The sequence below is a fragment of the Pongo pygmaeus genome, chromosome 13, assembly GCF_028885625.2.
Source record: "Pongo pygmaeus isolate AG05252 chromosome 13, NHGRI_mPonPyg2-v2.0_pri, whole genome shotgun sequence".
In the NCBI taxonomy this organism is placed as follows: domain Eukaryota; kingdom Metazoa; phylum Chordata; class Mammalia; order Primates; family Hominidae; genus Pongo; species Pongo pygmaeus.
In genome coordinates, this window is record NC_072386.2 from 125,817,215 (window position 1) to 125,839,889 (window position 22,675).

The 22,675-nt window shown below is 55.9% G+C and overlaps 1 protein-coding gene across 1 annotated transcript in view; it reads left to right on the plus strand.

Annotated features, from left to right (window-relative positions):
* Positions 1–21,872, plus strand: part of OLFM1 (olfactomedin 1) — a 34,546-nt gene extending 12,674 nt beyond the window's left edge. Inside the window, exons 5-6 of the mRNA XM_054502012.2 lie at positions 7,213–7,319; positions 20,200–21,872. Of these exons, the coding sequence (XP_054357987.1) occupies positions 7,213–7,319; positions 20,200–20,874 (782 nt within the window). The 3' untranslated portion in view covers positions 20,875–21,872. The remainder of the gene's footprint in view (positions 1–7,212; positions 7,320–20,199) is intronic.
* Positions 21,873–22,675: the final 803 nt, after the last annotated feature.

Below are 22,675 nucleotides of genomic sequence, written 5' to 3' on the forward strand. Positions count from 1 at the left end.
TTCCCAGGTTCCCACTTTAGGTGATTTTTAAACGCTGTTCTAGGTGTCCTCAGTGAACGCACAAAGCTTTAAGTTCCCCAGTCCTGAAACAGAGGCAATAAGAAATGCTTGGAGTCGGAGAACTAATGCATTTTGATGTGTGCATGCTGGCTGTGTCCCATGGGGGCTGCTAACAGCATTCTTTCAGCTCCATGCTCCATGCTGCCCAGCCCTGGTGTGACAGTGGCTGGGTGACCTCAGACAGTCCCTGGAGGGGGGTCTGGGCCAGATGGCCTCTACCATGGCTTCCCAATTTGACTTTCTAGGAGTTGGTGTGAGTGTTTGACTTTCTAGGAGTTGGTGTGAGTGTTAATGATGATAGGTATTATCATCAATGATGATAGGTTAATGATGATAGGGCTGTATTAACGATCATGGGGCTATATGACTATTTCCCTTGGGTACTATCTTCTGCTTGCTACCCATCATGACCTTGAGTGACCTCACCATTGCCCGTCTCTCCAGGACCTCCAAACACTCCCACTTAAGGGGTCTCCCTCAGCCTCCGAAGAATCCAGTGGCAGGGTCTTTTTGTTGTTGTTATGTATTTCCCCACGAGCAGTGTCTTCCCTCCCTGGAATAGACAGGGCACATCACGGAGAAACCCAGAGAAAACCTCCACATTTTCCAATCAAGGAATCAAGGGAGCAAAGTGGGGATTTGGAGTAAAAAGTTGCAAATAGTGAGAAGCCAAGGGCCTTTCCGAGGGGGCACCACCCCTCCCGGATGAGCTGGCCTTCCCATCTGTGCTTGGCCTATTTTTAGTAGCTGGGTAAGTTTACCTTGCGGCTTAAAATCTTGGTTCTTGTGAAAGAGATCACATGGCTGTCCTTGGGCTGCTAACACCATTGATTTGGGAGTAAAGAGAGAGGGTTAATAGGCCTCCAGAGGCCCTCTTTTTCCCACCTTTGGAGTGCAGCTGCCTGGTTTCACCTCTGCGTTTAATTCTTTCTTTGGAAGGGCTGCGACACGTAGGCAGAGCTGCTGAATCAGAGCGTCTGCAGGTGGGGCCCTGGCATCTGCCTGTAGCCAGCACCCAGCTAATCTTGACACACAGCAAACTGAGCTCCCCCGTTAGAGGAGGCAGCTTTGTAAGGTAGTAAATGCCACTCCATAGCTGTGCGACTCCCCCAAGGCATTTACCCTCTCGAGTTTCAGCTGCCTCCTCATCTGTAAAGTGGTTCAGGGGGTCCCTGAGCTCCGGGGTAATGCATGGAATGACAATTCATGGAAGTCCTTCAGATCCTGAGCTCAGCACTGTGCCTGGCAGAGGAGGTGCTGATAGGTAGGTAGGTCGATGGATAGAGAGGTGATGATAGCTGACTGATAACTGGATAGGTAGGTAGACAGATAAATGATTGATTGATTGATTGATGATTGACACACAGATAGATTTGGCAGCTGCTGATCTTCCTCCTCCCTCTTCCCAGGCTTTCGTTCAAGCTCAGTAACTTAAGCACCAAATTAATATCCTGCAGCTGCTTAATTTAGCTTCATTTTAACCTTGCAAATAGGTACCCATCTCAGGACCACCCTGGCAGCCTGTTCCCTTGCTGGGAGGTTGCCGAGGAGACCGGCCTTCTGCAAGGTGGAGCCAGCACACGCTGCCGGCCGTCTTGGGTGGTCAGGGCTTCTGTGAGATGTGGCATCCAGTAGCGGGCAGTTTCCTCCCCTGTCCCGGACCCCGCAGTTTCTTGGTGTGCCTGCTGCACCTGCTGGTGTGAAGTGTGACTGCAGGTTCCATGGTCCAGTGAACAGGGTCCGGGTTCCCTTCCTGCGGTAAGCCTGGAGGAGAGGCTCTCCCAAAGTCTTCTTGATAGTTCTCTCCTTGCTGCTACCTTCTTCAAGTCACTGTTGCTGACAAGCCCAGAATATACTCAGAAACAGAGAAAACAGGACCAGGGCTCCAACAGCTTTCAGTTTCCAATTCTGAAGATCCCTCTTTTGATGGCATTATATGATTTTCCTAATGGCCCAGCCAGAAACTTGAATCTGAACCTCTCCTCTCAGGCATCCTCTGGAAGGGAGGCAGTTTGTCGGTTCCCCTGGAGCAAGTCTTGTTGCCAGGCAAAGGGAGAGGCAGTGCTGCCTCGTGTCCCTGGCCTCATCCCCTGAGCTGGGCGTGGGGCCCTCTCTCCAGGGGAGCCCACAGAGTCAGATGCCCCAGCAGCGAAGCTGAGCGAAGCCAGAAGCGTGAGGGTCAGTGCACGACGCTGCTCTACCCATGGAGCTCCCGGGGCGTGTCATGTGCCTGTCAGCTTCAGGTCTCCGTGGTCCTCTCTATAAATGAGGGGTGAGGGGGCCAGCTGCTTTGAAGGGCTCCTCCCAGATATACCATCCTGGCACTCTGATGCTAAAGGCTTCCTTAGTTTCTTTTTTTTCCCAAAGGGTGAGAAGGAAGCCCCCAGACACCCATAAGCACAGACAGAGCCTGGGCTTCAGGGTCAGTCAGGTCTTTTTGTTTCACTGGAACATGTCTTAACAAAGCCCGCTGGCTCCAGCTTCAGAGTCCCCTGTCAGCCGCTGGGAGCTGGGCCTGCCTGGGTATCTAGGTTGATGCAAGTCCAATTGCAGGCCCCCGTCCCAGCTCGGGATCGCAGGGCATGGTGCTTGGCTCTGGCACCATGCCCTACACTCTGTCCTGGGGGAGACAAATCTGAAGCCTCCCTCTTGTTCCCTGACCCTAAGATGTGAGAAGGGGTCAGCCAGGCAGAGAGAGCATCTGTCTTCTCCTGCCCCCGGCCCTGAGTGGAGCTAAACAGTGAGCCACTGTCACCCGCACACATGGTGATGGTGCGTTCAAGGATAGAGAGTTAAGCCCTTGCCAGTGGATTCTGAAGGAAAACCCACTAGAATGACAGGGCAGGAAATAAACCAAAATCTAAAAAGCCGCTCAGAAGCACTGACTGAGTGGGGCCCGGGCGGCCAGGGCTCCTCCCAGGAAGTTCTCCAGATGATAGGCGGTGAGAGTCTCCTGGAGGCCCGCCCTTCCTGCCATGCAAGGAGGAGGGTCTGCCGTGACCCTTTTCTCAGTGGCCGCCCCAGCCCAGGCCCTGGGTCTGATCTCAAGGCCTGGCAGGGATGCTGCATGGTTCTCAGCTTCTTTCATCTGCATCTTGGACATTGGTTTGTCCAAGTTCCCAGCTTTACAGACTTCTTCCAGCTTAAGTCTTCCCGGATTGCAGGGAATAAAAGCTGGGACCAAGGAAGATAGGCTCAGAGGACAGGCAGCAGGACAGGAACCCCATCTGCCTGCTTCAGGGCACTCAGCCCTCCTGGCCTGTCTCTGTTGTTGCCCAGAGACCCCTCTGGCCTGAGGTCCTCAGTGGGCATCTCCTCGGTCCTGTTCTATGAGATCGTCCAGGCTGCTGCTCAGAAGTGGCCTCCTCCTGCGAATAGCAAGAGGCAGATTGTCTCATCCGCAGGGGCATCAGCTTGTCCAGGCTCCCGGCCTTGCACAGCGCTCTGCCTTCTCAGCCCGCCTGGGGCCCTCGGGGGGCCTGCCCCTCCAGCTGAGCATGCCGGCCCTCCAAGCCCAGGCCTTCCTAGGAGAGAGAGCCCATTGGGGCCATTTCCTGAGCCTCCAGCAGTGCAGGAAGCCTGGCCAGCCCTCTCCTGCCTCTCCCCTCCTCTTCCCTCCTTGTGTGTGCATCCTGAGTGCTCGTGACTGGAGAGGGACGCTTTCCTGAACTGGATGTGCCAAGATTCCGCTGAGGCTCTGCCATGGGCTTTTTTAGATCCTGTCAGTTCCTGAGGTCTTGGCAGAAGCGGTCTGGATGGAGAACCAAAAATAACTCCCTGACTCAAGGAGGGCAGGTGGCCTCCAGCCCCAAGGGCCCTGGGAGCTGTGCCTGCAGCCAGCAGTTGGAAGATCAGGGTGCAGAGCCAGCCTCACCCTGCCCTGCCCTTGCTAAGCCAGGATTTTAAGGCTTATTTCAAGGGGTCACTTTTGCATTTAAAAGAGGGAGCTGGAGAGGGTGATGCTCAGCTCTGAGCCAGTGGGGCCCATGCAGGAGGGAAGAGGGAGCCCTTGGCCTGGGGCAGGGTGGGCCTGGGGCAGAGCCGCCCTCTGGAGAACAGAACTGCAAGGTCCAGGGTGGGTGGGATGAAGTGGGAGGGGTGAAGACCACGTCCACCTGGGCTCACCTTTTCTGCACATCCTCAGGCTGAATCCCCAGCGATGCCTCCTGACCTCTGTGGAGCTCTGACTCTGTGGCAGGTGCTGTCCCAAAAGCTCTCTGGTGGTCCCTGCCCTAATTCTCACAGCAGCCTTCCGAGGGGGCACTGTCGTTATTAGCCCATCTATAGAGGAGAGGGAGTACACAGCATCCCCCAGGGAAGAGGGTCACCCTCCCTCCTTCACTGAGACAGAGTGAAGCCTTCGACTTAGGAGGCTTTTCTGAGCAATGAGTCATTCGTTCATTCATTCATTCATTCCATACAAACCCCAGGCTGAGTTTTGGAGGAAACAGGGTGAGTGCAGGAAGCTTCTTCCCTGGGGCAGTAAGACCCAGACATTCCTCGGCAGCTCCAGGAGATGTACGGTGGGAAGCTGGCTCTGGCTCCAGTGAGGACAGGCAGGCCAGGCAGAGTGAAGGAGGGGCACGTCTTTAGGGCAGAGGTGTCAGTTTGGGGCAAGCCAGTGAAGGTGGGTGGGAAGGTGGGGCTGGGACCGGCACGCCAGGTGGAGGGACAGCTGGAGCAGAGCTGCGTGAACCAGCAGGGCGGGGCTCTGGCCAGGCGGCATAGAGGAGCCCGGCACTGACTTGCTGCCTCTGGCCTCTGCCGGCTGCCTGCAAGGTGGAGGGCAGACACCTGGTCTCCTTCCAGGAGGTCATGCGACCGGGATGAGCCTGCCGCGGGTGTGGTTCCGGGCGTTAGTGTGGGCCAGCGTCACGGAAGGCCCAGCGTGTTGACTGAGGAGGCTGAAGTGGCCAGAGCCCGTGTGCGCTGCTGGATGGAAACCCAGCGTGGGGCCTCCGCTCCTCTAGGCTTCTCCTTCTGGACAACTAACAGAACCACGGCGTGGAGAGCCCTCACGGGACGTTCACAGGGCCAAAGCACTGTCTTAGGGGACACCAGCCTCTGGACGGCAGGGAGGGCTGGAAAGGGGCTGTGAAGGGCTTCTCCCAGCGCCCACCCAGTGCAGAGGGAGCTGATGTCTCCCCAAAAGCCCAGGGCCCCCCAGCAGCCGGAGGGTGAGGGGTGAGCCCAGCCATGGCTCCTGCCTCCTGCTCCTCCAGGGCCTTAGTGAAGCTGCCCTGAGCTCCCCCTCTCCGCCAGCGAGTTGCACTGGGGTGAAAATCTGGGCCGGGCTCTCCTGGAAGAGGAGTCTCTTGTGAGACTTCTCAGACCCCCCACATCTTCTTACTTCTCGTCCCCATAAACGCCGGTCAGCTGTGGCCATCTCCTCTCCATCCCTTTCTTCTGCTGCTTCTCCTCCCACGGATGGGGAGCATGGCCTGGCCCAGAGCCCGTGTGGACCACGACCGAGCAGACCCTGGCAGCCTCTCACCCAGCCCCACTGCTGGGAAGCCTCCAGCCATGAGGGGACAATATTTACTTGGGAAAGCACATAATTCCTCCTGAAAGTAGGAATGGGGGACTAAGCACGGAGGAGGAAGGGAGGGAAGGGCTGTGACATTTCTTCCAATCGGGGCAGAGGCGGCAGCCTGGGAGCCAGGTTGCCAGGGCCTTGGAGCAGTGCAGCCCGACTCGATGGGAATTTGGGGGCAAACCCAGTCTTTTTCTGTGGGCAGTGGGCTCCTCGTCCCTCTGAAAACCCCTGGTGCCCAGATGCATGCTCTCCCGCCGACCCACAGAATCGGAGATGCCTCCACGCCAGTGGGGCCGGGAGCGTTCATCTTTCTGGTCTTGTGTGATGCCAGTAACAGGCCACTTCCAGTTGGGAGAGAGTAGGAAGCACCCCAAGACCTGCGCTGAGCATGGGAGTGGCCAGGCCACGTCCTCCCGAGGACCAGCCTGGAGCCCACCCCACCCTGCTTGCCTACGGGATTACCCTGGCTGAGCCGAGGTCCAGGCGTACTCACCTGCAGTCTTCCCCCACACATGGATGGCCTCTGAACTCGTGTGCTCGTGCAAGCCCACCGAGGGTGCCATGCAGACCTAGGAGGTCACAGGCGGGCTTGGCCGGGAGGGACAGGGCAGGGTGCGGGGGCTTGCGGCAGAGGGGCCCTTCCTCTACCCTCCGCAGGGAAGCCACCCACTTCCCATCCAGGGTCCCTATTAGAATCAGGGAGCATTTGGCCCTTCAGAGGGCAGCCGAGGCTCGTGCATTCTCGAAGAGCTGCGTGGCTGTGCAGACACGCCGGCCTCCGGGCAGGAGGAGTTGTGTTCTTGTGCAGTGGGTGTGGAAGCCGCCCTGAGCCCTCGGGGGTGTGGGGGGCTCCAGCCTCAGCCCAAATCACCGGGTGGCCGGGTGTGTCCCTCCTCACCTCCATGGTCCTCTGTGAAACGGGAGGGCTGCTGAGGTCACATACAGGATCCCATCCGCCCTGGTGCTCAAAATCCCAGCGCTCCAGCCTGGGCTCCTCCCACAGGCAGAAGCAACTGGCTCACGCCTGTGGGAGAAGCGCGCAGGCTCTTCCTGCGGGAAGGCAGCTGTGGCCTTTGTCCCGGGTCAGTTCTGGGGCAGCTGGTGGTGTTGCTGCTCCATCGTGGGACAGGGCCTGCCTGGATGCAGTGTCTCACACTGGGCCTAACTGTGCCCCACGCGGGCTGGGCTGTCAGGGCATGACCTCTAATGCCCTTGGGGGTGGAGCCGCTGCGTTCCCATTTCCAAGAAAAGAAAATTGAGTCTTGGCAAAGCTGACCCCCTCTCCTAGAGGTGCTGCTCCGGCACCCCCATCCCCAGGCCACGGGTACAGCAGGCTGAGGAGGTGTGAAGCCTGGGAGGGCGGCCGTCTGCCCATGGCTCTTCCCTGCTGTCCTGGCCACAGCTGCTCTGTTTTGGAGAGGAGGTGGCTTTTCCGAGACTGGGGGAGTTGTCTGTGAAAACAAGGGCATAAGCAGCTTTCCACGGCACCCCAGACCCCGAGAACAAGAGGAGAAGCCGCCACATGCCACGTGTGCTCTGGGCAGTCGGGGTCAGGGTGACCACCGCGGGCCGGGGCCCCCCGCCCTCCCTCTCCTGACCTGCGTGCTCTTTTCCAGCTTGCGGGAAGTTGACGGGCATCAGTGACCCCGTGACTGTCAAGACCTCCGGCTCGAGGTTCGGATCCTGGATGACAGACCCGCTCGCCCCCGAAGGCGATAACCGGGTGAGTGTCCCCTTATGTCATAGGGGGTCATTTGGGCAAGGGTGCTCTCGGATGCCTGGTGGGCCCCGGACATGGGTACAAGCCACGCCCACCCTCCAGGGCCTGTGGATTAGGCAGCTTGGTGCCTGGGGGCGTTTGTTCCTGGAAGACTTTCGGGAGGGACCCAGGCCTCTGTGCTAATCCAGAGTTGTAGATCATGGGCCAGGGAGTGACATGAGGGTGATGGTCTCCCATGACATGGCTGCAGACCCCTTCAAGGCCTCCTACCCGGCCCCGGTGGGCTGGGCTGGGCTGGGCTGGGCTGGGCTGGTGCCCCAGGTCCATTTCTCTGGAGCCAAAACCCAGCCCTGACTTTTCCGGTCCTTGCATCTGCTTCAGGAAGAGAATTCATTAGGCCTTTCTTGTTTTAATGACATCTCATTTGTATTTCATTTGCCATTCCTTTCATGGCTGATGGAGACTCATGTTCCTTTTGATTTAGGAAAGAGGCCGTGTTCTTTTTTCCCAGGCTTTTCCACCCTGGATGAAACCTCAGAAGAGGAGAGAGAAACAGGCACCATATTTGCCTTTATCTGGGGAGCTGGGTTTTATGTTCGAGCCCCTTTGATAAATGGGGAGGTGAGGGTGGCTGCCTGACTGATGGTGAGGCCTGGCCTCGCTCGGCCCCTGGGCCCCAGACCCCTGGATACAGGCAGCGTGGGCTTAAAGCCTCCCTCCAAAGCGAGCACCCTCTGAAGGCTCTCGCTTGGGGAGGGAAGCTATCAGGGCTTCGCTGTGCCTTGATTGCAAACTGACCTCTGGATGCCAGAGTGGGCATTTCTCACCCAGCCCCCACTTCCTTCAGGGGTTTGCAGGACACTTAGAAAATAAACACTTAAAAACAAACAACCCAGCTCTGCCCTGGGCCGACTGAGAAAGGCCCTTTGAAATGTGAGATCCTCTAAGCTTTATCTGGAGCGGGTTTGATGGAAGGGATGGACCCAGCCCTCTCCCCTCCGATTTCTGATCTCTTTGCCTCCCTCCGTCACCATTGCCACCATTTCCACGAAATCTCTTATATTTAAAACATGGGCGGCACTGCCTCTGGCACACTCCTTCCTTCCAGGAAGATGGCTGGGGAGGGGAGGGGACTGGCAGGCTTGCTAGAGCCTGTTGCATGTGTCTTGATCTCCCAGCCTCGCCTGGGAGTGGCCCCCGCCCCCATCTGGAGGGGCTGGCCAGACTGCAGAGCTGGGATACAATTGGTGTTGGGTGTTTGTCAGGGAGGTTTTTCTGTCCTGTTTTCTAAATCGTGACAGCTGAGGCTTGGAAGTTTTCTAACAATTTAATTAGCTGTGAAGACTCTGATCACTCTTTTATTCTACATCCCACCTGGAAAACCCCACTTATGTTCAGAGTTAGGAACTTGCTCCTGCCACAGATGTTTTTGTAATGATCATAATACAGAAGAAAACAAGGTGATGCTGGCAGGTACTTAGAAAGCAGGGCCGGGCTCAGTGGCTCACACCTGTAATCCCAGCGCTTTGGGAGGCCGAGGCAGGCAGATCACCTGAAGTCAGGAGTTCGAGACCATCCTGGCCAACATGGTGAAACCCCATCTCTCTAAAAATGCAAAAATTAGCCAGGCTTGGTGACTCGCACCTGTAATCCCAGCTACTCGGGAGGCTGAGGCAGGAGAATTGCTTGACCCTGGGAGAGAGAGGTTGCAGTGAGCCGAGATCGTGCTACTGCACTCCAGCCTGGGTGATAGAACGAGACTCTGTCTCAAGAAAAAAAAAAAAAAAAAAAAAAAGCTAGCGGGTCCTGTGTGCAGGTGCTGTCCAAAGCACTTTCTCTTCATGCATTAAGTCCCTTAATAGCAGGGGGAAGGACGGGGCCTTCATGCAGCCATCTGCATGCCCTTCCTGGTTTGTCCTCCCTGGGACCTGCCCGCTTCGGGGTCATCGGCATCTCAGTGTGGATGACAAGGCTGTGTTCTCACCCCCAGAGGCAGAAGGGTCTCAGGATCGTGGGGTGCCTGTCTGCAGCATGCACTGACACTCCAAGCTGAGTCCCCTTATACCACCCTCCCCCCAACAAGTGCCCTTCCCACACCTCCCCGCAATCTGGCCCACCCCACTATGCAGAGCAGGAAAACCACCCCACAAACCCACGCTGGCCACATTGAGATCTGTGAGCAGGAAGCAGTCACCTCGCTGCTGTAGAGGGCAACCCCAGGGCTGGACTGCTCTGTCTGTATCTAACACCCCCCAGGACTGGACTGCTCTGTACCTAACGCCCCCCAGGACTGGACTGCTCTGCCTGTACCTTACACCCCCCAGGGCTGGACTGCTCTGTCTGTATCTAACGCCACATGTGCGTGCCTCTTGACTTCTGTTTTTGTATCACCTTCCTTTGTCGTAGGGAGCACTAGTCGAGTTATCGCTTTTCTAGGTACCACGGATCTGGGGCTCCTGGAAGCCCCGGCTGTTTGCTTTGCACAGCACAGCGAGGGTGTGGGTTTGCAAAGCTGTCGCGGTGCTGATGGATGCTTTTGATCATTAGGCATCTATTTTCTGCTTGATGACTGGATCGCCCTCCAGGAAAAGAGGCTCTGGTGGTGGGTAGAGTGAGGGGAGAAGAAGCCCCAGGAGAAGGGATCCCTGGCAAGGGGGTGGGGGAGATGGGTGATGGGTGCTGGGGCTGGCAGAGGAGCCACCGGGGGTCTGCTCAGAGCACCCTCGGCCACAGCCATTCCAAGCCATATGCTCAGCACAGCCTCCAACTCCCAGCATGCTAAGTGACATGTCCCCAGGTCCTGCCATTGATCTAGGCCAGCCGTGGTTTGTTTGTTTTGATCTTTTCCAATCTCCCATTCAGTTTTGATCACACACACAGGAGCCCAATAACTCGCTCCAAAAAAAAGAAAAAGAAATCAATGTTGGCTTCAGTGCAGGCTGCCATGGAGGGCATTGTAAGACGGGTGTAGCCAAGGGCAGAGGGGAGAGGTTCAATGGGGCTGCCTAGTAGAGAGCCCGGCTCAGGGGGACCTGCAGAATCTCTGTGTTCATGTGACCACAAGAGGGACGGTCCTGAGCCAGCTTGCAGGGCCTTGCTAAGCTGTCAGAATAAGGTTAGTTTGGGATGCCTTTGCATCAGGCCTTTCTGGATTCATTTATTAAGCACTGACTGTATGCCCGGCCTGTGCTGAGCACTGAGAACCCCCAAGTTCTTCTCAGCAGGGAGCCACCCCTGCGCTTCCCAGGGCACCGGGCCCCAGAGCCCCTCCTTTCCTTCCCGCCTGTCCCATTGCCTCAGTGTTGGAGGAGGGAAGGGCTGTGTGGAGGTTGGCCAGCTCTCAACCTGATGCATGAATGCCCTGCCAGGCTGTGTTTCTGCCCACTGGGAGACCACATGAGTTCTGGGACCCCTTCCCCAGCTCGGAGGCTCCTGGCCTGCTCTGACCATGGGCTGCCTTCCAGAGCCCAACATCTGCTTACTCCTTTCTGACCCGCTTCCTATAAAAGTCTCAGGTCAGCTCACATCAGACACCAGACACCAAAAAGGGGGCCAGCGCTACTCCCACCACCCCAGTAAGTTCATGTTTGAAGGGGTGATATAATTAGGAAAACGCCGTCATTTACAAACAGCAGCGAGCTTAGCTGAGTGTTTCAAAGTCCTTTCCCATCATCTGAACAGCATCAAGGCCATCTAGATATTTTATAAGGATCCTACGGAATCTTTTTTTCCAGAAGGTGGAAATATCCAAAATGCATAAAACCGTGTGGGTGCAGGCAGTGGTCAGCCCACCGCCAGTGGTGCAATAAACATCAATGTCCCTTCAAATCACTTCTCAGTGTGAGGAGGGACGTTCCCAGGACCGAGAATCGTTGTCTGTTCTCCTTCAGCCTTCACTCCCCAAGTGGAGCCTCCGGCAGAAACTGCCAGCATCCCCCCCCCACCTCTTTCCCACCACCCATTCAGCTACAGCCCCCTTTAGAGCGTCTTTTCCAGTGGCCCAGGCTCCCTGATGTTAGCAACTCTGTCAGGAGGACATGTGACAGACGCTCGCCAAACCAAAGGGAAGTGCCAACGCGGGCCCAAGTCCCTACCCCAAGGCCCTTTAAATAGCATCCGCTTGCCACTTCCCGGGGGCTGTATCAGAGGCGTTTGGGACAGCGGTGCCAGATCCGTGCCCATCGTCCAGCTGTACCCTGAACCGAGAGGCCCTTTTCACTGGGAAGCTGATGAAAGTAATCGGGACAGTTAGGAAAATCCCACGTTCTCAGTAAACTGCACCACATGTGGCTGAAATGCGGTCCAGAGGTTCAGACAGCCAGTTTTTCTTATATGGGAAGCTGTGTCGGGCCTCAGTTTCGGAGAAGCCTGGTCCCCTGAAAGCATGGTATTTATAAATGCATTGTGTGTTTGTGAGAAGGAAGAACCCACCCGTTGCTTTATCTTTTCCGGCAAAGAAACCCTCAGGGGTTGGGGAGGGGATTTGGGCAGGAACTTGGGGCCTTCCAGCCTGTGTCGTCGAATTAGAGTGAGGCTGTGCTTGGGGCAGGGTGGCCTCGCTCACCGTCTGGCCACAGGCTCTCAGGGACTGTAGTGCATGGCCCATTGAACTAGAGAAGGATGATCAGTGTGCAGAGACCCCCACGACTCCCAGGAGGCCTGAGTCCAGCCGTTGACCCCCTGCTCTTCCTAGATCTCAGGGCTGGGAATCTGACCTTTCCTGCCTGTGCTGAGGGTGAGTGTGTTGCAGAGCTGTTGGGGACATCAGATGTCACCAGTGAGCTCCTGTGTGGGGTCCCTGTGGGGAGCTGCTCCACATGAGTCTGCGTCTCTCTGTTGCCCCTGCCAGCTCTGTGACCTTTGGGACATTCTTTTTTTTTTTTTTTTTTTTTGAGACAGAGTCTTGCTCTGTCGCCAGACTGGAGTGCAGTGGTGCAATCTCAGCTCACTGCAACCTCCGCCTCCTGAATTGAAGCCATTCCCAGGCCTCAGCCTCCCGAGTAGCTGGGATTACAGGCGCACACCACCACTTCCGGCTAATTTTGTGTGTGTGTTTTTGTAGAGACAGGGTTTCACCACATTGGCCAGGATGATCTCCATCTCCTGACCTCATGATCCACCTACATCGGCCTCCCAAAGTGCTGGGATTACAGGCGTGAGCCACCGCACCCGGCCAGGATATTCTTAACCTTCTGTTCCTCGGGGTCATGATCAGAAAGGGCACACCTGCACAGGGGGCTCTCAGCATATGCGGTGGCAGCAGCACCAGTGGCTCTAATATACCAGGTTTCAGCCCATGGCACACAGCAGCCCGTCCAGCTGTGAATGAAGAGCAGTTAGGTCAGGGAGGGACATGCACTGGCCGCTGATCTGCCAAGAGGGCTCCATGGAAAGACGGCACCAGGGGCCACCTGCCCTGTGGGGTTCTCAGTTGGGAGAGGCACCTGCAGAAGAGTCTCTGGTCTCTGCTGTCTAAGGTCCCTGTTCCCTCCAGGCTGCACTGGCCTTCTGTTCCCAGAATGTTCTCTCTGGTCTCCCCTTCCTATGCCTGGAGAACCCCAAGATTCTTCCAGCACGAGGATTTTTGCATGGAACCATGGCCCCTCGTGAGGTCAGAAGCTTTGGGAGGACAGGGCCTGTGTCCCCAGCACCTGGAAAATACGAGACGAATGGTGGCCCTTGGTGGAGCTTGGGGCCCAGCCTTGGGTCTCTGTGTAGCCAAGACCTGGGGCAGGATGGCCAGCCAGCCATGCACACCTGCTTTCAAGCACCTCTCTCCCAGTCAGGGGGTGACCCGTCCACCCAGTCCGCACAGGGCCACTCTTGGACGGGTGTCTCCTGGGCCACTGTGGATGCCTCAACACTGGGAGAGCTCAGCAGCAGGGGCTCGTGTGGACACCGTGGTGTCCTGGGAGGACGGTGGCATGAGAGCTTGCCTTCTGCAGGGGCACAGACAGGGGCCACCACATGGGGCTGCCAAGTGAGATTGGGACAGGGTCCCTGAGGGGGAGAAGGAAGGGGGATGAGAAGAGGCCATGACAGGAGGGAAAAGGGCATTGCTGGGGGCATCCAGCCAGGGATGAGCAGGTTCGGGGAGCCACTGTCTCCTTCATAGATGGAAGCCGCTTTGTGGGGTGGGGGAGGGCAGCCTTGGGAACCTGGGTGGAAGCAAGCTGTGTTGGGGTCAGGGCAGGCTTTGAATGTGCTGTGTGCAAGATCCAGACCAGCGTGCACGCTTCGTAATGCACAGAGCAGGTGGCAGCCGGCACAGCCGGCCATATGACCCTGAGAGAGGCCTTCCTTTTCTCTGGGCCTCTCTGAAGTGGGGATTTGGGGACGGGGTCCATAAGCCTCTGTGATTCTGTGGAGGGATGGGTGTCATGGCCTGTCTCGCTGCATCCTGGGCTAGTCTGAAGGCCAATCCCCCTGTGGTCTCGGTTTTCAGATGGGGTGACCCTACCGCCACGTCCCCACAGGTGGTCTTATGGCCTTCTTCCTTTAGGTGGTGCCTGGGCCTGGTGAGCTCCAGCAGGCTCTGAGGGCTGTGTCTAGCTTACCCAGAACCACCAAGGCCACTCAAGTCCTGGGCTATAAATGATGTTAGCTGGCATTTATTGAACCACTACAGATGACAGGTCCTCACAGGACCTATTTTACAGCAGAGGGAACTGAGGCATGGAGAGGGGTGGAAACTCCCCAGGTCTCGCTGGAGACTGGCGGTGGCTGGCGGTGGAGGTGCTTCTTGGTGCCGCACTAACAGGAGTCCAGCCACGTGGACACCCCTTACTCTGTGGGATCCACAGAGCAGTGCCTGGGAGGCCAGAAAGCTTTGGCAGACCCACGGTGTGCCCTGAGCTGAGTGGGGGTGCTGGGTCACAGGCAGTGAGGCCTCCCCTCCGGGCTCACGGTCAGGTGGGGGACACATGCCTGATGCCCCAGCACACGAGTATGGAAGCCCAAGAGGTGCCCTGTGGCTGCTGCAGGAGCTCCCACAGCCTGGGGGGCACCACAGGGGCTCACTGCCACCCAGTGCTGGAGGCTGGAAGCCCCAGACCAGGGCGCCTGCAGGGCTGCGCTCTGAAGATGCCAGGGGAGGACCCTCCTGCCTCTTCTCGTGGCTCCAAGTGTTCCTGGCTGTGGCTGCGTCACTCCGTTCTCTGCCTCCGTCTTCACAGGGCTCCTCCCTGTGTCTGTGTGCTCTCTTCTGTCTCTTACAAGGACACTTGCCACTTTAGGGCCCACCTTCATCCAGGACGAGCTCATCTTGAGATTCTTTTTTTGTTGTTGTTTTTGAGACAGGGTCTCACTCTGTTGCCCAGGCTGGAGTGCAGTGGTGTGATCTCAGCTCACTGCAAGCAATTCTCCTGCCTTAGCCTCCTGAGTAGCTGGGATTACAGGCAGGTGCCACCATGTCCGGCTAATTTTTATATTTTTAGTAGAGATGAGGTTTCACTGTGTTGGCCAGGTCTGGAACTCCTGACCTCGTGATCCGCCTGCCTCGGCCTCCAAAAATGCTGGGATTACAAGCTGAGCCCCCACGCCCAGCTGAGATTCTTAATCCTATCTGCAAAGATCTTTTTCCCAAATAAGGTCCCATTTGCAGGTCCCAGGATGTGGACCTATCTTCTGGGATCCACTATTCAGTCCACTACAAGAGTGGACACCTACCTGCCTAGGGGTACAGGGGTTTAGGAAATACCTCCCGAGGGAGTGAGTGTGGCCTGGGGCAGGCATGGGGATAGGGCGAAGGGGCGGCTTCCACAGGCACAGAGGCAAGAGATGGAAGCTCTAGGACGGAAGGATGTGACTGGGCAGCCTGGGGAGGGAGGGAGGGGCTGGCTGGGCAGCAGTTTGGAGCTTGGGATCAGAAGGGTGTGTACAGGGGACTGGGTAAGGGACAGTCTGGACTGGCATTCTAGAAGGTTCACACAGGCCACACCAGAGCTGCAGAGGCCAGGAGGGAGCTGCCAGCACCACTGAGGAATGAGGCGGCGGGAACCAGGCCCCGGACACGGATTATTCCTGTGTGCATGGGGAACAGCCCTCTTTGCACGAGGCACAGTGTGGCCCCTGGGGCTGATGTCATCCAAGCCCCCCACCCACCCCTGCTCTATGGCAGGAAGGATGAGGAACAGCAAGCTTCTCCCTGCAAATGCGTCCACCCTATTTGGGACACTTTCCCCGCTGGAGCTCGACACACATAGATCCTTTCCTCAAGACCGCTAGGGCCAAAAAAGGTCAAGGGTGAATGTACTTCTTTGTAATTCAGCCCTGCTAGGAAAGAAATATCCTCTATTGTGGGAGCCTCCGAAATCTTCAGCCAGGGGTGCCATCTTCACCTCCCTACACATTCACCACTCAGGTCTGCAGCTTCAGGCCGAGCCTTCAATCCCACGTCCATATCCGGGTTGCATCCGTCGGAAGAGGGAGGAGGCCGGCGAAGCCTTACCTGGCCAGGCCCCACTTCCCCAGCACAGGGACGAGATTGCTTGCCCAAGGTCAGGCCTGGTGGGTGATGCGGGGACAGAGGGTTTGCCCTCCAGGTTCCCCTGGGGCCAGAAAGGATAAGTGGACGGAGGGAAATGGGCCGTTTACCTGGCAGGTTCACGGCGTGGACGGCAGCGCGTCAGGGCTGGGGCTTTTCAGCCTCACCCACTGACATGTGGGACCAGATCATGCCTCGTTGCGGGGGGCTGTCAGTGTGTGGAGATTGGTAGCAGCACCCCTGGCCTCTGCCCCTAGATGCCAGCAGCACTTTCCCCCCTTCCCAGTCAAGACAATCCAAACTGTTTCTAGGCATGTCCAGTGCCCCCAGGGCAGATCACCCCTGGCCAGAGCGGTGGTTTCAAGCTCAGGGTTTGGAGTCCCCTCCTGGCTCTGACCACTGGAAAGTCACCAAACCTCCCTGGCCTTCATTTTCTAGTCTAAAAATGGGGCGATCACGGCTCCCTGGGTGCACGGGCTCATGTGATAATTGAAGGCAAGAGATGATGAAGGCAAGAGATGATGCCAGCATCCGGCACAGTGAATGCCCTAAGTAAGGGCACACAAGTGACCTGGCATTCAGGCAGCCTGGTTCCACTCTTGGCCTTTTGCTGGGTGCCCTTGGGTCTTTTTGGAAAGAATGATAGGTCCTGTCCGGAGGCGCAAGTGCTCAATCTCCCTAAAAGCTGGCACTGTATTTGGGGCCGCCTCCCCAGAGAGGAAGCTAGCAGGCATTGATGGGATTTGATCTGAGCCTTGGGACTTGGAGAAAGGAGAAGAAAAAGGCCTTTCAGATGAGAAGGTTGAGGGAATGAACTCAGAGGAGGGGGTCTACTGTGAAGCATGGGGCTCCTTATCCCAAGGCCTTTGGAGTTCCGCGTGCCTGTCTTTGCATGGGTGCCTTCCCATTGGTAACTGGATCTCAGCCTTGAAGGAGTTTTTACTCCACAGAAACTGGCAAACGCTCAGAGCGGCCTCCCCTGAACCCTGCCTGAGCCTGAGCACCATGTGCCGATTCTCCCTCCCACCCCCCAATTACATCTTCAGAGTGCGGTGTCCTGTGTCTGATTTGCTGGTGTACTGGAAGAGAAGGTGATTTAAAAATCCTTAGCAACTTGATGCTGGTGTCTCCCCGTTCTGCCCATGGGAAGGAGGCTCTGGACCCAGGGTACAGGAGTGAGTCACCCTGGGTCCCCGTGATCAAGGGCTTGTTTGTGGGGGTGATGTGTGAACACAGTCAAAGGTGTTCTGTGTGCTGTGATGGCAGGGGTGGTTCCCCTCCAGGCAGGTCAGGAGAGGGCTTGAGGAGGAATGTTATTAGATGTGAGTTTCAGAAACAGTGAGCTCCCTGTCTGATGAGATAGTCAAGCAAAGAAGGGGCAAGAGGGCAGCTTTGTGGCAGTGTCATTAAGGGGGTTTCAGCACACTGCCCCGTTCCCTCCAATACCCCTCCCGGTTCTAACCTGTGACCCACATCATTGAGGTTTGGTCTGTGGGAAGCTAAGGATAATAGCCTCAAATGAGGCCCAGCTGAAAAAAAAAAAAAAAATCTCATTAAAAACAAAAAGTGCATCTGCCTGTAAGTATCTGAATGGATGTCTTCAGAAGAAGGTTATAATTTTTTTTTAATTTTTAGCGCATGTGTAATGCCAAGTCTGAAAGTTCCCTCATCCTTAGTCTCCTGCAGCTCCAGAGCCCTCGACGGATAAAGCAGCTGTCTCACTGCCAGACAGATGCATGCAGAGCGGCACCAGCCTGCCAGACTCCCTCTGCCTAACTGAGTTGCTTTCTAATTTGCTCCCACATTGGTTGAAAATGACTAAAGCATTTTGCGCAAAGTCCAGACAGTTCTCAAGTCAACTGGCATTTCATCAGAAATCTCTTCTTCTGTAACCCCAAACTTGGGCCATTACTGGGTTTGCTATCTTGGTTGATTTCGACAACCAGAGCCGTCTTCAAAGCCCATATTCTTCTCGGAGAGGCACTTTCCCTGGATTAGGGGTGACAATGAGTGATTACACTCACAGCATCCCAAATGCCAAATTAATGACATTCCGCCCTGCAGACAGGATGACTCAGTCCGTGCTGCAGTGATGGCCTGGTGAGAGGAGAGGCCTCAAGCATGGTGTCTCGTTGGGATGTGGGAGCTGGCCCTTCCCGGTGACTTTGAGAGTTGATCCTCACTGCAGACAAGAGCTGCCCGGGGCTGTGAGCGTTTGCCCTCGGCTAGGCCAGGCGGCTGTGCCCCTTCGAAGGCCCCCTTCAGCTCTGGGTTCTGTACTGAAGGAGCTCCTTTCTTGCACACATATGTATGACCCCCACTATGGGCCAGGCCCCTGGCTGGGGGTACGGCAGTGAACAGATAGGTGCAGCTGCTGCCCCACAACCTGGTGTCATCCCAAGCAAGCAGAGGACAGGATTGGGGCGAATGGCTGCACATATACGCCTGTGTGCTCCCATCCCACCTTCCCGCTAGATTCTTTCTTCAAATTGGGCCTGTGTGTCCCATCCCACCTTCCCACTAGATCCTTTCTTCAAACCGTGTGTTCCCATCCCACCTTCCCGCTAGACCCTTTCTTCAAACTGGGCCATCCTTTCTCTGATAGCACAATAGCTGTGTCTCCTTTTGAGGAGTGTGCTGGGTTTGGAGGGAGGACGTGGCACCCTTTGGTCATGACTACTGTTTCCTGGCTCTTTCAGCTCCTTCTCCTGAGGCCCAGGAAATTCCAAGTCGGGGAACAGCTTCCCACCCAAGGAACAGCTTTCCACACAAGCCTGTTCCGCCCCACTTTGGAAGTGCTCACCGGGTCTTTGGAAGTGCTCACTGGGTCTTTGGAGTGCTCACTGGGTCTTTAGAAATGCTCACAGGGTCTTTGTAGTACTCACTGGGTCTTTGGAGTGCTCACCGCATCTTTGGAGTGCTCACCGGATCTTTGGAGTGCTCACCGGATCTTTGGAAGTGCTCACTGGGTCTTTGGAAGTGCTCACCGGGTCTTTGGAAGTGCTCGCCGGGTCTTTGGAGTGCTCGCTGGGTCTTTAGAAATGCTCACTGGGTCTTTGGAGTACTCACTGGGTCTTTGGAGTGCTCACCACATCTTTGGAGTGCTCACCGGATCTTTGGAGTGCTCACTGGATCTTTGGAAGTGCTCACTAGGTCTTTGGAAGTGCTCGCTGGGTCTTTGGAGTGCTCACTGGGTCTTTGGAGTGCTCACTGGGTCTTTGGAGTGCTCACTGGGTCTTTGGAAGTGTTTACTGGGTCTTTGGAGTACTCGCTGGGTCTTTGGAGTGCTTGCTGGGTCTTTGGAGTGCTCGCTGGGTCTTTGGAGTACTTGCTGGATCTTTGGAAGTGCTTACTGGCTCTTTGGAGTACTCACTGGATCTTTGGAAGTGCTCACTGGGTCTTTGGAAGTGCTCACTGTGTCTTTGGAGTACTTACTGGATCTTTGGAAGTGCTTACTGTGTCTTTGGAGTACTCACTGGGTCTTTGGAGTGCTCACTGGGTCTTTGGAAGTGCTCGCTGGGTCTTTGGAAGTGTTCACTGGGTCTTTGGAAGTGCTCACTGGTCTTTGGAAGTGCTCACCGGGTCTTTGGAAGTGCTCACTGGGTCTTTGGAGTGCTCACTGGGTCTTTGGAGTGCTCACCGGGTCTTTGGAAGTGCTCACTGGTCTTTGGAAGTGCTCACTGGGTCTTTGGAGTGCTCACTGGGTCTTTGAAAGTGCTCACTGGTCTTTGGAAGTGCTCGCTGGGTCTTTGGAGTACTCACTGGGTCTTTGGAAGTGCTCACTGGTCTTTGGAAGTGCTCACTGGGTCTTTGGAGCGCTCACTGGGTCTTTGAAAGTGCTCACTGGTCTTTGGAAGTGCTTGCTGGGTCTTTGGAGTGCTCACTGGGTCTTTGGAAGTGCTCACTGGTCTTTGGAAGTGCTCACCAGGTCTTTGGAAGTGCTCACCGGGTCTTTGGAAGTGCTCACCGGGTCTTTGGAAGTCCTCACCGGGTCTTTGGAAGTGCTCGCTGGGTCTTTGGAAGTGCTCGCTGGGTCTTTGGAGTACTCACCGTGTCTTTGGAGTGCTCACCATGTCTTTGGAGTGCTCACCATATCTTTGGAGTGCTCACCGTATCTTTGGAGTGCTCACCATGTCTTTGGAGTGCTCACCATGTCTTTGGAGTGCTCACTGGGTCTTTGGAGTGCTCGCTGGGTCTTTGGAAGTGCTCACCATGTCTTTGGAGTGCTCACCATGTCTTTGGAGTGCTCGCCGGGTCTTTGGAGTGCTCACTGGGTCTTTGGAAGTGCTCACTGGGTCTTTGGAGTACTCACTGGATCTTTGGAAGTGCTCACCGTGTCTTTGGAAGTGCTCACTGGGTCTTTGGAAGTGCTCACCACCGGGTCTGCTCTCTCCACAGGTGTGGTACATGGATGGCTATCACAACAACCGCTTCGTACGTGAGTACAAGTCCATGGTTGACTTCATGAACACGGACAATTTCACCTCCCACCGTCTCCCCCACCCCTGGTCGGGCACGGGGCAGGTGGTCTACAACGGGTCTATCTACTTCAACAAGTTCCAGAGCCACATCATCATCAGGTTTGACCTGAAGACAGAGACCATCCTCAAGACCCGCAGCCTGGACTATGCCGGTTACAACAACATGTACCACTACGCCTGGGGTGGCCACTCGGACATCGACCTCATGGTGGACGAGAGCGGGCTGTGGGCCGTGTACGCCACCAACCAGAACGCTGGCAACATCGTGGTCAGTAGGCTGGACCCCGTGTCCCTGCAGACCCTGCAGACCTGGAACACGAGCTACCCCAAGCGCAGCGCCGGGGAGGCCTTCATCATCTGCGGCACGTTGTACGTCACCAACGGCTACTCAGGGGGCACCAAGGTCCACTACGCGTACCAGACCAATGCCTCGACCTATGAATACATCGACATCCCCTTCCAGAACAAATACTCCCACATCTCCATGCTAGACTACAACCCCAAGGACCGGGCCCTGTACGCCTGGAACAACGGCCACCAGATCCTCTACAACGTGACCCTCTTCCACGTCATCCGCTCCGACGAGTTGTAGCTCCCTCCTCCTGGAAGCCAAGGGCCCACGTCCTCACCACAAGGAAGCTCCTGTGAAACCGCTGCCAAAAAGATACCAATAACACTAACAATACCGATCTTGAAAAATCATCAGCAGTGCGGATCCTGACATCGAGGGATGGCATTACCTCCGTGTTTCTCCCTTTCGAGCCGGCGGGCCACAGACGTCGGAAGAAACTCCCGTATTTGCAGCTGGAACTGCAGCCCGCGGCGCCCCGGTTTTCCTCTCCGCCCTGTCCCTCTCTGGTCGAACAACATACTAAAGAGGCAAGGCAATGACTGTTGGCCAGTTCTCACCGGGGAAAAACCCACTGTTAGGATGGCATGAACATTTCCTTAGATCGTGGTCAGCTCCGAGGGATGTGGCATCCAGGCTCTTTGAGAGCCGTGGGCCACACCCAGCCGTAGGCTAGTGTAACTCGCATCCCATCGCAATGCCGTTTCTTGACTGTGTTGCTGTCTCCTAGATTAACTGTGCTGAGACTCCACGTAGCTCCTGGACCTGTGTCTAGTACATACTGAAGCGATGGTCAGAGTGTGTAGAGTGAAGTTGCTGTGCCCACGTTTGAACTCGCGTACCCCGTAGATATATTGTGCAACGTTCTTCTGTTATTCCCTTGAGGTGGTAACTTCGTATGTTCAGTTTATGCAATGATTGTTGTAAATGCAATGCCGTAGTTTGGATTAATAAGTGGATGGTTTTTGTTTCTAAAAAGAAAAAAAAATCAGTGTTCACCCTTATAGAGACATAGTCAAGTTCATGTTGATAATAATCAAAGGAATTACTCTCTTCTTGTTAAATTAGCTAAATCATGTAACCGCAGATAGGAAGGGCTCGCCTGGGGAAACTCTGGTTTCCGATGGGACAGGAAAGTCATACGGGCAACAGTGTGCGGAAAGTACATTTTTTAAGTAAAAAACAAAGGCAAACTTTGTACTATCCAGTTATCTAAGGAACAATAAAAACATTAGGAGATCTTTTTGCTTCACTTGTCATTTCTGAGAGTTTTAAAAATGACCAAGACATCCAGGTCCTTGCAGACGGATTCCTGGGTTTGAGTGGCCTTTTGAGAAAGGGAAATAAATCCTTTCTTTCGGAAGAGGGGACAGACAGGTCCCTGTTGGATCTCCAACCTCCCATCCCCACAAACTGGAGAAGCAGCTTAGAATCTACCCCCCACCCCTTAGGTGACTCTGGGGCGCTACTCCAACTTGGGGCTGTGCACCAGGGACCCCACCCACACCCCATCTCCACCCTGCTCTCCCTCCAGACACCGCTGGAGGGGGCCTGGGGCAGCACCCACTTTAGACAGCCCTGGCATGGTGGGCAGAGACCCTGCTGAGGAAAAGTTCACTCATCTAGGGCTGCAGCAGGCCCTGGAGGTGAGTGACAACCCTCTCTGGGACCCGTATCTCCCCAGGCCTTGGAGACCGTGGCCAGATGTGTGCAGCCCTTGGCAACCCTGAGGGGCCCAGGGCGTCACATGGGCTAGATCCTGGGAGCCTCATGAGGCCCCTGCCACTCAGCAGGCCCTGAGGTCTCTGCAGGACAGGCCACAACTCAAAGTCCGGAGTCTTTGTGGAATGTACCGGCACTTCCTGCCAGCCAGAGAAGGAAGAATGTCAGAGTAACTCCCTCACAACATTCCTGGCACCAACTTGGCAGAAGAGGGCTGCTTGTCTGGGTCCCCAGGTATAGTGTGAGGTTGGGAGCCACACTGCTCTCACCTGTCCTCTGCTTGGGGGCAGCTGGCACCCCCAGCAACATGGATGGCAGGGCA